This window comes from Stegodyphus dumicola, chromosome 4, assembly GCF_044657685.1.
Source record: "Stegodyphus dumicola isolate Sdum_Otavi_A_Nest chromosome 4, ASM4465768v1".
Classification (NCBI taxonomy): domain Eukaryota; kingdom Metazoa; phylum Arthropoda; class Arachnida; order Araneae; family Eresidae; genus Stegodyphus; species Stegodyphus dumicola.
The window spans coordinates 136,547,357-136,563,107 of record NC_140771.1 but is presented as its reverse complement, the minus strand read 5'-3'; the positions used below and the strand labels follow the sequence as shown (position 1 = coordinate 136,563,107).

Here is a 15,751-nt window from a genome sequence, read left to right as displayed (position 1 = left end):
TTTGTGTCCACTCAATGCAGATGCTGGTTTCTGTAGTGTCAGGAACACAAGAACTGGACACAACAGGAGTGGAGTTGAGTGCTTTTAACAGATGAGATTCGATTTAGCCTGAAAAGTTATTCTAGATATTTATGCATCTGGAGAGAGAAAAGAACATGCAATCACCCCTTCAACATCACCAAAAGGGATCATTTTGGAGGTGCCGGAGTTCTTGTTTTGGGTAGTATCATGCTTGGTAGCCATGCTGACTGCCACATCTTCCAAGGAGGCTGAGTCAGTGGTGTCCACTATTGTATCAAGGTTCTCTTGCCTTGTATGCACCTGTTTAGAGATGCTCTGGACTTCTTCATGGGCAACTACACTACATTTCATTGCACAGTAGCTGTCACAGAAGTTTTAGAAAATGAAGGTATTCAACGTATGAATGGGCCTGCAAGGTTCTTGCACCTAAATCTCGTAGAACACATGTGGAACCCTCTCAGAAGGCACTTGGCACCATGTGACTAGCTAGCAGCAATGCTTTTGTTGCTGAAATATATGCTATAAGAGGAATGGAGAGCTATGCCTCAGCAGCTCCTTGACAACCTTGTTCTCAGCATGGGCAGATGTAGTTCCTATATCAGTCAGAGGTGATCATATCCCCTTCTAATTACTGGATTTATGTATTTTTTTAAAGCTCTTCTCATATTAGAGGTCTCACATTTTGTCTATTTGCTCTCTTTCAGGCAATTTCATGATTTCCCATTCAAATATTCTGGTACTTTTTGGCAAAAAAAATTTTTTTTCAAAGTGGGATTTGACACTTATCTGAAATAAAGGTTTTACCTAAGGATGAGTTTTACAGAACATAAAACGAATGGTTCTTTAGTGAAATGTCAAATCTCTATGGTGCATATGGTAACATATCTCTATCAGACTGTACTGTTGTCTGATGTTTAATAAAGCTGTATGTGGTTTGGCATTGTCATGATGACACCTAGTGCCTTTTTGATTCAACAATTTTAGGTATTTCTCTTGTTAATCATCTTTCAGTTTAATTCTTGTGTTTACTGGAATTGGTCATTTTGTTCCATGATAAGAACTGAAAATAATCGATTTCCTAATTCCACCAAATTGTGACATGACCTTCTTTTAATGAATAATAGCTTTTGATGTTGTGTGAATTTGCTCACCAGGTTTTGACTGTAATCTTTTGTAATCAGAGTTACTGTAAACAATCTATTTTTCACAAGAAGTGTCAGTAATTAAAAAAATTATTATTTTAATTACTCGTATGTGTGAAAAATAAATCATATGTTGCTGATACATTTTGTTGAATGAAATGATGCTTGCTCAAATTTTATGTGGGATTTAAGAATCTCTCTCCCCCCCCCCCTTTTTTTTTTTTTTTTTTTTTTTTTTTTTGTAACTACGCTTTTCTAATCAGTAATTATTTTGGATGAATATAATACTTAGCAAGCTCATTTACACTTATGTAATGACCTACTCTAATCAGCGCTTTTAGTTATAGTCATCACTTTCAGTTGGTCTACCTGAATGTCTTACATTTTGAAGTGAAAATATTACTAAAATGATATGTTGCAAGCCAGTTCTGCTATATTTCTTTTGTGGTTTGTTCTGCTATATTTAATTCTGTGGTATATTCATTAGCGTATCATCCTATACACAATACAAATCTTTTTATGTATATCAGCTGCTGTTTTACTTTGGGGAAAGGTAAAATGTGACAAAAATGTAGAATTTTATTTGCCGTCCTTAACATAAAATGCCTACATAAATACTGCTGTATTCAGAATGCTAATATATCAATTGATTTAAGAAATTGTTTCAAATAACATAAAATTTTCTGTATTAAACCAACTATCTTACAAGAAAGCCACTCAACTACCGAGTGTGAGGAATGATTCTAATATATATCATTCTGTTATCTGAAATGCAATGTTTTTGAATATTTCTGTCCAGTGCAACATTTAAAAGAGAACAAATATTATTCTATGCATTTAATTGAAATTTCTTTACTAAACAAGAAGTGAACTTTTACATTTGTCTCTATTGCAAAAAAATTAGAAAGATAGATTAACAAATCAATTTCTATTAAAAAAATTAGTTCGTGGAGTTCATGAATATGAATACTGACTTGTAAAATAAGTAATAATTAGAAGAGCATATTATATTAGAAAAAAGTTAGAGTATGTATCATAAAAATACTTAATATACAAAATATTAAGGAATATATGAAAGTTTTAGCATTTGAGACCTTTTTAGTTAACCGCTTCCCTTACAAATTTTTTTGAAACAAATTGCAAAAAATCATCACTTTTTTTTTTTTTTTTTAATTTTATTATTAAATACAACAAAACGAAACAAATCAAAATATGTAGGTTTTAAGTTGAATTTTTAATTTTTTGAAGGTGTAAAAGCATTTATTTTTAATACAGGGTTGCCACGCTACCTGGAAAACCGGGAGAACCGGGAAAAGTCAGGGAATTCGAAAATTGACCAAAAAATTCAGGGAAAAGTCAGGGAATTTAAGTATTTTTGTCAAAATCTGGAAAAATCAGGGAAGTTCATACAATGATTCCGCCAAAAAAAGCGATTTTTGCGCCGACGTCGGAAGAGATAACTTTTTTGGCGAATTGCCTATCACGTGAGTGTCTGTCTGCTGGCATAGAGCCAATTTTCGCATCTCCAATTTGATTGCCTTTTAGAAAGGTACCATGGAGGTTAGAATCAAAGAATATGTATTGTAAAGAAGGAAACCTCTCTGCAACAGACGTGGTTCCGTTCCATCATAGAGGGAAACAGCTGTGCATGCGTGATATATCTGCCGCCAAAGCTGGAAACCGGTGTCGAAGTTCGGAGGTCACGTTATCAAGAGTTCATTAAATGAATATCCTTTAAAATTTTTTTAACCACTTGCGCTAAAAAGACGTGCCTTTTGTCTCAAACTGCGAGCGACGTGAACACCACGTCGATAAAACGTGAGACGCACCTGGAACTTGAAACGCACCTGGAAAACCTGGAAAAGTCAGGGAATTTCATTCTCCTGTTTGAGTGGCAACCCTGTTAATATTAGTTTACTATCCCTAGTTATCTCGGGCAAACGGAAAAAAGTTAAATATTAATCTTTGTATGATAGTTTTTGAAGCAAGGGACAACACAGAGTGATGCCCGACATTCTACACTGGTATCTGGTCTCTTTTCTTACTGGCTTATCGCTGGAATCTCTTTCACGGGAGCACAGAGTACACTGTCTCGGATTTTATTTTTTTTTTTCCACCTCTTCATAATTATTATCTGAAAAATCATCGCTTTCGCTATCTTGCATCATCACCATCATTTTATTTTTTTCAATCCATGCATCCTTCTTTATACATTACTAATCCACAAGCCAACGTATACAATACAATTGGGAAACAGGTGACCAGTTCCTCCAAAATTATCACACAACCAACAAAATTTGGCAAATTGCCAATCAAAGCTGAATATTTTCTTTCATTTCCTCCAGACCGAATAAAACCGTGATAAAAGAAATCATACTAACAAATTCTGCTTCGTCCAAGTTTTCTCGGGATAATAATTAACTGCAATATATACTCAGGATAATCAAGCAAGCGGTTAAAAGATAGTTGGAAACATCTCAGTTAGTTCTGTATTTCAAGCATAGCATCTTAGCAAACCACATACATTTCATTGGGGTTGCTATAAACTTTAACTTGTGCATAAATTTCACAATATCATTAAAACAAAAGTTAGGAAAAATTTTAATTCAGAAGAGAATTTAAACAGAAAGTGTTTGATTTGCTCTCATAGAACGATATTTATAATACAGTACAAAGTCCGTAATCCAGACTCATCGGGACTTCGGCGATTCCCGATTAGGGTTTTTTCCAGATTATAGATCATCAATTTAAATCTGGTAAGATGACATGCAATAATTATACAATTAAAAATATGAAACCATAATTTATGAAATAAAGAGCAATTATGATCTAAAGGGTATCAAAATTTACAAAAGCTTAATATTTATTTACTTTATTAAACATTTCTTTCAATGCAAGTTGTTTAAGTTGCTTCGTTTTTTGTGCTAATACTTTCTCTTTAATTCTATAAACAGCCATAATTTCTTGTTCAGTTACTAAGTTCCACTGTTCAAGTCCTGTAATTGCTGTGTCGAGAATACCGACTAACTTGTCAATTAATTTTTCCATTTTCAATAATCTCTCTGTCACTTATCTTCACTAACAGAAGCGGTATTTTCTGGCTCTAGAACCATACTACAGATTTTGCCGTCTGTTAATTTATTGATGATTGGGGACATGCTTTCGCTTTGTAGATCCTTTGGCAGCTCCAGAATTGGAAACTCTTGACATAATCGAAAGTTCAAGATTAATTTTTATAAAATTGCTCTAACAGTCTGCAAAAAATAATAAGATTCATCCAATTAGAAGACTAAGGAACAGCGCAATCTGCAACATTAACTGAAATGCCTTAGAATCAGTTAAGATAATTTTAGTATAGCTTATACCATCCGTTATACATTAAACGTGCATGCGTAAAGCATACAAAAAAAAAAGTTTGTGGCTTTGAAGTTCGGATTGTAGATCATTCTGGATAATGGACGTCCGGATTATGGACTTTTTGTACTGTATTCTATTATTAGTTATTTTGAATTATGATTTGAATGCTATTAGGTAGAGGAGTTCATAATGAGTCAGCAGTGCTGTTTAAACCATTAATTAGGAATAAATCCCATGAGAAGTATAAATTACTAAAGTGCAGCTATTTTTAAGACTGGAAAATGAGAAACATCAAATTAAATTTAAAGTCTTATGCAAATAAAAATTTTGTATAATGTTATAAGAATGAAGTGAAATAATTATCTGAAAAAACGTTTGTTTGGTTTATTTATTGGTATCGTTTAATGTGCAGCTGAGTAACTTTGAGAACGACTGTCCAGTTACATTGAAAAGGGATTGAAAGTTCTTTATTGTGACATTTTCTTATTCAATTACTTCTGTAATTTTTAAGGCTATTTTTATGGATATTTAATGTTTAGTATTCAGTCTGATAATCCTCATGCAGCATATTTCTCCATACTTATTTAATAATATCAATGTTTTGTATTTCAGCGGCATGGAAAATAATAAAACAATGGCTTCCAGAGGATTTTGTAGAGAAAATAAAGTTTGTAAATAAAACAAGTATCCAAGATTATGTTTCAGAAGATAATCTTCCTTTAGAAATGGGTGGTACAGTGAGTATTCTTTTTATATCAGAGATGATTTTCCATTTTCACAATTTGTCCCACATATTAATTTACAAATGCACATCAAAGAGGAAGACAGAGGAAGGGGGGAGCAGAGTTTTGTAGATTGCATGTAAAACTTGATTTCAAGAGCAACTGATATTGGTCCCCCACCTTTTTTTTTTTTTTTTTTTTTTTTTTTTTGTCCAGAGGGATGATTTGCCCTGAAGGACTATTAATTTCATTTTGGCATAAAACTTTAAAAGGCTGTATCACTTTTTAAATCATTGCCACCATATATTATCGCCCTGTCTTATATTTAAAGAAATTAAATAATGAAGAATATGCATAAATGTATGTATGTTTCTTGCATTGTATTAACAACGGCACCTACAGCCATCAAAGTTTGAATAACTTAATCTTCCATAGCCCTAATTTGAATTTAATATTTGTTTTATTATCGATTTCAGAGTTTGTAACACTTCAACGAATTTTGGATTAAAAAACTAAATTTCAAAGTTAGCAATGGCAACACTGTACGAAAAAAAAAGCATTTTGATCTCCAGTGTGCGAGACTCTGTATCGAAAATTGTAAGGATATACTCATTTTAAAATTAATTTGGGATATTGCTGTTGAATTTTATAGTATAAGTGTGAAGAACATGATATTTAATAAATAAAGGTAATGCACAAAACGTTAAAAAAAAAAGACCCCTTTGGACATAATTTAAAATCTGAAACATTTATTTTATTTATTTATTTATTTATTTATTTATTTATTTGAGTAAGAGGGACTTATATCAGTTACCTTGAATCCTTGAAATCTGAGTTTTGTATTAAATCTGTATCAATCTAAATCAATCTTTTCCCCCCTTTCTCTCACTTTATTTAGTGGTGTGTTTGTGTCTACATGTGCTTAATTTTTTATTTTGCAGTATCTTTAATTTATTCATTTAGCTGCATAATGCTGAAAATAGGCATACCATATTTCCTCCTTTTTTCCTTAATTTTATCATAGAAAAATAGAGAGGGTAAAATAATGTTACTAACTTGATTTCTGAAGGATACGGCTACAGTAAAAATGTAACAAATGGAAAAACAATCATGGATTGAAATACTGATAACTATCACAATATTATTTCTTTAAACAAAATCCACATTCCAATAAAAAATGCATAATAATATTAACATTACATTATCTGACAGTAACTGAGTGGGTGGCCCGCTAAGTTACCTAGTAAAGCCCCAATAGCACTTCACATGAAAGAATCTTGACCATAGTTCTGAAGAGAAGTGAAGGACAGGGTTGCCACGCTACCTGGAAAACCGGAAAAAGTCAGGGAATTCGGAAATTGACCAAAAAATTCAGGTAAAATTCAGGGAATTTAAGTGTTTTAGTCAAAATCTGGAAAAGTCAGGGAATTTCATACAACGATCCCGCCAAAAAAGGCAAGTTTTGCGCCGACGTTGGAAGAGATCACTTTTTTGCCGAATTGTGTATCGCGTGAGTGTCATTCGGGCAGCTGGCATAGAGCCAATTTTCGCAGCTCCAATTTGATTGTCTTTTTAGAAAGGCAAAGCAAGTTTCCCGCAACTTTTGGTTTCCAGTAACCTCGAGAATCGCATGTGCAGTGCATGAACTAACAAAATTATCAAACAAAGTGTACCAAGAATAATTAAGAATAAATGTCCTCTGGGGTTTATTGAATAATTAAGTGAATTTGCTACACAGTACAAGTAATACCATAATTAATTTACCTCTTAGCACAGCCAACGTACATTACGCGGATAGACTGGAATTTTCTCGAAACATACCTGGAAAACCTGGAAAAGTCGGGGAATTTCATTCTCCTCTTTGAGTGGCAACCCTGGAAGGAGAAGGGGGTAAATGAAGGACTCAGATTTCAAATGATTGAACACATCAACAGTAGATATGCTACAATGTGTTGAAATATAAATAACAGAAGTAAGGTGAAGTTGCATGCTTGTAAAGTTTCTGTGCGAGAACACATGCCACCTCCAGGTCACTTAACCCTTTGCGGCAGAGTGTCTCCGGTCTGGACACACCTAAAAATTTCCTTCTGTATGCACAGAAAAATTGAATGAAAAAGGATTTATAGGTTAATATAGGTTACTCTGAACCTTCTTTATTTATAGTAGATGGCAGCTCAACACAAATTAATCCATGTATTTTAGCCATGTTTAGTTTTTTTAAGACGCTCATTTTTCAAAGAAATCTTCCAGATTTTTTTTAAGGTATAAAAGGAATTGTTTGAAAAGAAATCTCTGTTATTTTTTTGGCTGTATGCTAATCTCTTTATTCTATATTAGTTTTAAATTTTTACCTTGAAATCTTGTTTAAAATCAAACGGTGTACCCTAGGTATGCCCAGACCGGGCTCACCGATAATCTAGGACAACTAAGAGTCTGTATTCTTTGTTTCTCCACATCTCATTGTTCAGTTCATTGACAACAATGTTCGTTTCAGCACTCTTTTCGAAGCTCTATTCAATCAGTGTGCCCACTTTCGGCACATCCACAGAATAAAATGATAAGTGCTATCTTCACAAAATTTTACTTGTGTACTCCTCTAGGCCTAATTAGACTGCCTACTTTTTTTTTAAAATCAAAACTCCAACTTTAACCCTTTGCATTCGAGCAGTGCCTCTCAGGCACCACTGCATGTGATGCGATAACTCGAGTGGTGCCCGAGAGGCACCATTCGAATTGATGTGTTTATTTGTGTTTGACCTAAGGAATATCGCTTGAGAGATCTACTTGGCCTTTTGTAGATTATATTATGAGGTGACTGAATAACTATAAGGATGTCTTATCTCAAATAAAGGTTGTCTTTGCAATGCTTATGCGATTAAATGTCTTATCTCAAAAATACTTGCGACCGCGGGTAGGACTCTGTCTTCGACATCAGTTCGAACTCAACCTTCTTAGCGATCACAGTATTTGCTTCTTAGCGATGCAGTATTCTTTCGCAGTTACTGAGCCCAATAAGTATGGAACACTACGAAGAAGTTACTTCTAGCGAAGATTAGTTTAATTTTTCGGCAATAACGAACGAAATTACATCACTACATAGACAGCTTGCCCATGAGAACGAAGACGGAAGTGATAAAGATAGTGACGACGTTAGAGGAGAAAGAAGACGAATAATTGATAGTGAATCTGGAAGCCAAAGTGATTTTATAGAAGAGACTGAACCTTCAGATTGGACAGTGTGCACAGAATCGGAAGAAATCCCCAGAAGAATACCGTTTGTATCCGGTGAAAGACAAATAGGACTGCACGTATTTGCACACATAAAAGAACCAATAGATATTTCAAATTATTTTTCACCGAGGAATTAGGTACTGATATAGTGCAGGAAACTAACAATAATGCTGCAAGGAAGATGGAAGGGAAGACCTTATCATCCCATTCTATATGGTGATCATGATACGATGTAACAGTTACCGAATTTTGGGCGTTTATTGGAGCAATCATAAATATGGAGACAATGCCACTGGCAAACATACAAGAATACTGGTCAAAAACTGATACTAGTTATATTCAGTTTTACTCAGACACATTTACGAGAGACCGATTTTTGTCAAATATTTTGGAGACTTCACCTCAAGACAATACCCTCAGAAAACACAAACCCTAGAACCCGTTTGCAGTTAGTATCTGGTTTCCTCGAGTATATAAATGAAAGGTTCTTTAATTATTTTGTACCCGGAGTACAGATTTGTGTAGATGAGTCGATTGTCAAATTCAAAGGCTGCATATTATTCATTACGTACAATCCAATGAAACCTACAAAATGGTGTATTTGGGTATACTCGCAGATTCAAATACCGGCTTCATTTGTACTATTCTGCCCTATTATGGATCTCTAACAACAGAGACTTTGATAAGACTCGATCTACCGGTATCAACCAGAATACCGCTACATCTATACGAAAAGATACAGGATTAAATTCCCGGTGTTCAGAGACCGTTATTATACGAGTTACGTATTGGCGGAAGAATTACGCAAACAAAAGTGCCACTTAACTGGGATGCTCATGACAAATAGGAAGCACCTGTCGTGTGAAATATGAAAGCCAAAATTTGAGAATCGAACCACATGTGCATATTGTAAAGGTAATATTTTGGTTCTTGTGTGAAAGGACAAGAGATTGTGACAGCTTTGACTACTTGGAATAATGCGGGGATAACTCCTGTAAGAACTCTGAGTCGATATTGAAGTCGTTATAAAAAAGCCCAATGTTATTGTAAATTACATCAAATTTATGAGCAGTGTTGATCGAGCTGACTAACTGGCTTCGACATATTGTTTTTTAAGAAAATACGTAAAATGGTGGCAAAAAATAATTTTTGGGGTTTGGAGATCTGCTCCATCAATTCATACATTCTTTATAAATCAGTAAAGAAGCAGAGAAACGAACGGCCACTTAGTCACCTATAATATTTGAAAACTTTAGTGGCTCAACTGAGAGGAGACTTTCGACAAAAACAACTCAGCACAGCTTCACACAGTATTTCTGAAGCTATCTGACTAAATGGGAAGCTGCATATTATTTTGGTGGGCCAAAAAAAAAAAAAAAAAAAAAGATTGCAAGGTTTGCTCCCAAAGAACGTCCCAAAGGCGACAAACTGTATACTACTGTGACAAATGCCCCGACAAGCCAAGGATGCATATTGGAGATTGTTTTGTAAAATATCATACAAAGCAAAATTATGTTTCATTAAGTTAAAAAATATGTATAATGTTAAAATATATGAGTTTAAAGTGTTTTATTGTGTCTAAAATTATTTTAAGTTAACAATAAGGAACTCATGATATAAGCGGGAGTGGCTGATTACTCTCGAGTTGCTGGGTCACCCGACAGAAAAGTGCCTCGAGTGCAAAGGGTTAAAAGGTAGCGTGCCGGAAAGGGTTAACAAAGAATCTGCACAAACTATGCATCAAATAATAAGTGCAAGGGAAAGTAAAATAGATGAATGCTAATATAAAAATGCAAATACAAATTGAATACACTCAAGAGAAAAATAATCATGGGAATACAATTTATGAATAAACTAGCCCACAGAAAGAAAAACCAAGTATTGTAAAGAAGGGAGAAATAATGTGAATATTTTTACATTTTTCAGAACCTAGCATTAAAAAGCTTGGGAAAAGTACATGTGGAAATATAGTAGTTTTTCAAGCTTTAATTGAAAAATATAAAAAATTGATTTTTTTTTTTTTTTTTTTAGTTTGATTATGTAAAACCAGTTTTTCTTCTGGGATGAATTTTAAGGATATTTATGGAGTTTAATTTGTAACCCTTGAAATTTATTATTTTCATATAATTCATCTATTTATATTTGGATCTTTATTTCTATTGTAATTATATAAAATTTTATCTGGAATATTTTAGGATACCACAGAATATGAACCTCCATGTGTGAATGAAATAAATAGCAATGGAATTACTGAACCAAAGCATGTAAGTATGTTTTGCAATTTTATGAAAGGAATTCTTTATCATTCTTGCCATTTTTGCAAGTTAGCTAGATGAGTTACAAATTGAACTTTGTGCATGCAAATATTTATATTAATGTTTTTGTTTACAGTTCATTTTCATTTAGTGCACTAAATGTTCTCTGCAGATATTATTTTCATTTTTCTGTACATTTTGTTTATAACCCATTTGTTTTTAAAATTAATCATAAAATTAAGCAGATGTGTTTAATTATATGCATTTTAAAATGAGAATGAGACTAATATCTGTTTAAGAACATATTCTTTCTAACATGCTGCTTTTGCTCAAAACTCACTTTCCTAGGTTCATTTCTCTCATAACCATGACTCTTTAAGAGGTGTTCAGAATGTAAGTATAATATTTTTGAATATTGAGTAAGTCTTTCATTTTTTTGAGAATTTTTCAGCTGTATGCTTAGAAGTGAATTTTTATTTATTAACCTTTCATAAATTTAGCCTTCCAGTCTAATAAATTAGTAGTTTTAATTCAGTAAATTTACATTGGCTAGAAATTAATTTTGCTGATGGCAGTATTTTTTGTTATTTTTGTTGTTTTATCCCATTCCTTCATATCTGGTGTCATATTAGTTCACTTCAACTTCTTTAATTTAGAATCTTTTAGTGACAGCTTTTGAGTAATTCATGATTTTTTTTATGGTCATATAATTTTGCCAAGTAACTGGCTAGTATCAGGAGAGCCCACAAATGTGTAAATGCAGATTCAAACATTTTCTTTTGAGAACCTTTAAAAAAGACAAGATATCAAGGACACGTAACTAGATTTGTGTCTTCTTATGAATATCCAAAATGATATGCTGTGATATTACGTAAGTAAGCAGGGCATCACATCACATAACTGAATATTATTGATCGATATGATGTAATTTGCAAAAGCCATGATACTTAAGAATATATTTCTTCAATTTTTTGGAATGATGACTATTTGATACAAAATGATTTTATATGCATATTTTCAATGAAAATTACCCTTGTCTGGGTGTTTATGCAAATACATTATTTGTAGAAAATATTTATTCGTGAATAAATACTATTTGACTTTTGTAAACTGCATAATTTAACTTTCTTTCAAAAGGTCCTTTAAAATTTCTCTGCCGAAAATATTCATCAAAGGAACAGTTCTAAATGTAATGTTTTTCGTCAATTTTTTTTTATGAGCCACATTATATATATAAAACAAGAAAGATATACAACTATTGATGAAAATTGTGGTATATTGTACAAATATTGAAGTTTGTGGCTATTAGTCATGTGGAAGTTGGACCACACTTTCTTCTCTAAAACTTCTGGTGCAATATCATTTGTAATTCTTCCAGCTGTTGCCAAATCTCAATTACTTTGCTACAGTTTCAATATATACATATATTGTAGAGTGTTTTTATTGTTGTGTTTGTAAACGTATTTGCCTATCAGTCTGCATACTGAAGTGTTCCTTCTTTTGCCACAGTAGCTGCTTGTATGTTCCTATTAGACCTTGCATTTTCTCCTCGCTATAGTAGTTCTGTTTTAATTTCAATAGAAAGAAAATATTAAATTTCATTTTGAGTAACAATATTATGAATCTGATTACTGTTTGATGCTCGTGTATTTAAAATTGAGGGAATGAAATAATTTTTTGCATTTTATTTATTGTAATGAAATTGGAAAAATTGTTATATCAGGTTATATATACATTGGGAGTAGAATTAATGATTTATTTTGGGTAGCAGAATAAGTCACTGCACCATCTCAGTGTAGCCAAAGTACTTTTTCACTTTCTGTTTGAGTCAACCTTGCTGTTTTGGGAATTTTTATTTTCATCAGCTTCTAAATTAAATTTCTTGCCTTGGAAATTTGTGAATTAGATTGAGTTCCCATATGTTTTATTCAAAAAGAAAATGTAACTATAACTGAATAATGTGGTATCTTACTTTGCTAAAATATAGTTTAACATAGTATTAAGATAGATTATAAATGAAACTTTTTAAGCATTTTTTTAATTTCCAAAAAAAAAAAAAAAAAAAAAAGGGATTGCTAAATTTTTTGTCTAGTTAACAAGTGTCTGATGTTTTATAATTTATAAATTGCTTAATAGTGAAAGCACTGTATTTATAATAATAAAAAGTAGAAGAATGTTCTTTAATTTTTGGATGAATATTCTTGGCTAGATAACTAATTATTTTAGATTTTTTAAATTGGAAAACTAATTGTGTATGTTGGTTGTTGTAGTGGTGGTGGAGGAGAAGATAACCTAATCTTCTGAGAACAGCTTTGATTTTTAGGTTTTTTTCATGAAATAGATGCATTCAGGATTCATTAACTAGATATGTGTACTTAATATTATTTTTATAATCATAGCCATCCACTTTCTGGTACGGTAAATTAGATCATTAAAAAGTGTAAGAGCAAAGTATTTTAAATAACAAAGAAATATGTATAAAATTGTTATAAATCTTACGAAAAGTCAAAACGATTAAGTTACTCAGAGGGTTAAAACAAGTTTAAGGCAATTTGGGTATCTGGATTTGAAGAATTTAGTATTTGCATCCAAAAGCATTGTGATTTTCCTCTTAGCTTAAAAGATTATTACTAGACAACCAGTATGGTACAAAAAGTCATATGAAGCATGGTATGATCACTGAGAGAATAGAGTGATTTAGTATAAGTATTCCAGGAACTTTGCTGCTTTGGAGAGAAGGTTTAAAACTGAAAATCTGATTGAAGTAGTTATGTGCCGTAACTGCATGATAATAATGGTATATGACCATAATTGCCCAATGCCAAATAATCATCAAATAACTAGTAAAGAACTATCAGCAATATTGTGGATCATTGTATCAAATGAAAAATTTATACAGTACTATTATAGGAGAATGCGACTCTTAACTGTATCGCACATGGAACCCAGAGAACATGGTATACTGAGCTTCTTACCTGACCCCACAACCCCAGTACAATATGAGGTACGTACATGTTGAAGTCTCATTTCAGCATAGAGAATGACCATCAAAATATTTGTTTCTGGTAAGGACTGAAAATATGTTATGAACCATTCTATGCTTTCAAAGTCTGTTATTTTGAAAGTGAAGGTATCATCATTTGAAATGGCATTATGTCAGGATTACATTTACTGCATGTATTAAACAACTGATATTAATTACAATGTCATCTGACATAAGTATGTGAAGCTTTTTAAGAATATATTTAGTTATGACTCTCTTTATTAGATGATAATGCTTTTCTCTCATAAGTCCAGTATAATTCAGTAATCCTAGAATCCATGAAGAAATCCTTTCTGGACTGTTGGCCATTGTACTGACAGATATAAATTTGATTTCACAGTACTGCTGGTTGCCAAGTTGTAATACATAATCTCTGGTCTTGGGCTACTGAAGAGTTCAGATGAGTGCTTTTTCAAAAACTTGCATTTCTTATTTAGGAATTGCTGAGCAACTTTTTTTTATGATGTGCTGAACTGCTGTATAGCATGTGAGGTTGTTTCTGGTAATCCTACACCATATTAAATCTTTCTGGGATTGCTAGGATTCACGATTTTTGTATTTGCTAGGATTACATTTGACTATCGATACTTGATTTTTCCCACGAGTCAAATATTCAAACTTTTATTTTTGTTCTTAATATAATATACTTCTCGTTGCACTATGCATCTCTCATTTGAGTGAGACAGATCATCCAGAATACCTAATTAATTTAATACCAAAATTTGGTGTAGCTTTAATGAAAACTAAGCATAATGTTAAGAATTATTTTGTCATTAATGTTATTGTTTTTTTTTTTTTTTTTTTTTTTTTGAGATAACTAACATTTTTGTAATCTAGATTAATTGCTAGGTTGAAACTGAACTTAAAATGACTATTTATGCTAATATTTGAAGTCCAAGCTTTAAAATAAAAAGTAATACAAAATATAATTATTGCTCAAAAGATTGCACATTTTATTAGTAAATTTTTACATACCAAAAACTTAATGCTGTACTAAATTGGTAAGTACTAAAACTGTTCTGGGAAAAGTATCTCTTCAATCCAGGTATATTTAATTTTTTGGTATGACAGTTTATTAATGAACTCCATAATTCAATTTTGTTATTTAAGTTCATGCAAGAATGTATGATAAAATAATTAATCAGTTTTATCAAAAGACATTGTGTCTTGAAAAAAAGTTCATTTTTTTCTTAACAGTTGCTTGGTGGTTGTTAGCGAAAATAGTAGAAAAATAGGAATTCTGTTTAGTTAATGAACTGTCTTATTAATGAAAATGATATTGCTGTCTTCATAATTTAGTTACTATGATCACAATTTCTGATAACAAAGTGCAAAATAATTCTTATCTTGCACGGTAAAAGAAAAAACTGTGATCTTCTATTTATCCTACAGAGTTTGAGCGTTTTTATCTTTGGTGCATCTGATATTTAATGACTATTTATTCGTTTCCTGTGTTATTCTAAGATGCATATTTTTCATTTTGCTTTTAGATTGCCAATGGGCATATTAGTATTCCTAAAGAAGATGCTAGCCATGTACTTATAACAGATGATTATACTATAATAGGAGGAATTTTGAAAATATGGCAAGTGCATTTCACCAATTCATATTTTAATATATTTGCATCTTTCTAAGGAAAACTGTACATGGGAATAAAATTTCTCTGCTAATTTTAAATGTTTATATTCTTACAGCCCTGCAACTGAATTGGTTTTCCACTCACCTTCTAATAATAGTTCCAATGATGTTGCAATCAAGTTGATTTGTGTAGCTGAAAAAGCAGTTACTTACAAGGTATTGTTGAGTTTGAACTTTTTATATGATATATAGTTTTAACTTTTTTAGTAATGGTCAAACTATTATTGATGTGTGTAGCTAACGTAATAAGAAAAAAAGAGATGCGTTTTATTAGCGATAGCATTTAATTACTTATTCTTAAAAGGAAAAGAAACAGTTACAGCAAATACAGTTTAAAAAGAA

At 32.1% G+C, this 15,751-nt stretch overlaps 1 protein-coding gene across 3 annotated transcripts in view; it reads left to right on the top strand.

The window, feature by feature from the left end:
* Window positions 1–15,751, top strand: part of LOC118197210 (motile sperm domain-containing protein 2-like) — a 145,307-nt gene that overhangs the window by 96,260 nt on the left and 33,296 nt on the right. For 2 of the 3 annotated variants that reach the window (XM_085815523.1, XM_085815526.1), the window contains exons 7-11: window positions 5,133–5,257; window positions 10,669–10,737; window positions 11,077–11,121; window positions 15,262–15,356; window positions 15,466–15,565. In XM_085815523.1, coding sequence (XP_085671649.1) covers window positions 5,133–5,257; window positions 10,669–10,737; window positions 11,077–11,121; window positions 15,262–15,356; window positions 15,466–15,565 — 434 coding nt within the window. The remainder of the gene's footprint in view (window positions 1–5,132; window positions 5,258–10,668; window positions 10,738–11,076; window positions 11,122–15,261; window positions 15,357–15,465; window positions 15,566–15,751) is intronic. The other variant, XM_085815525.1, reaches the window with a different exon arrangement.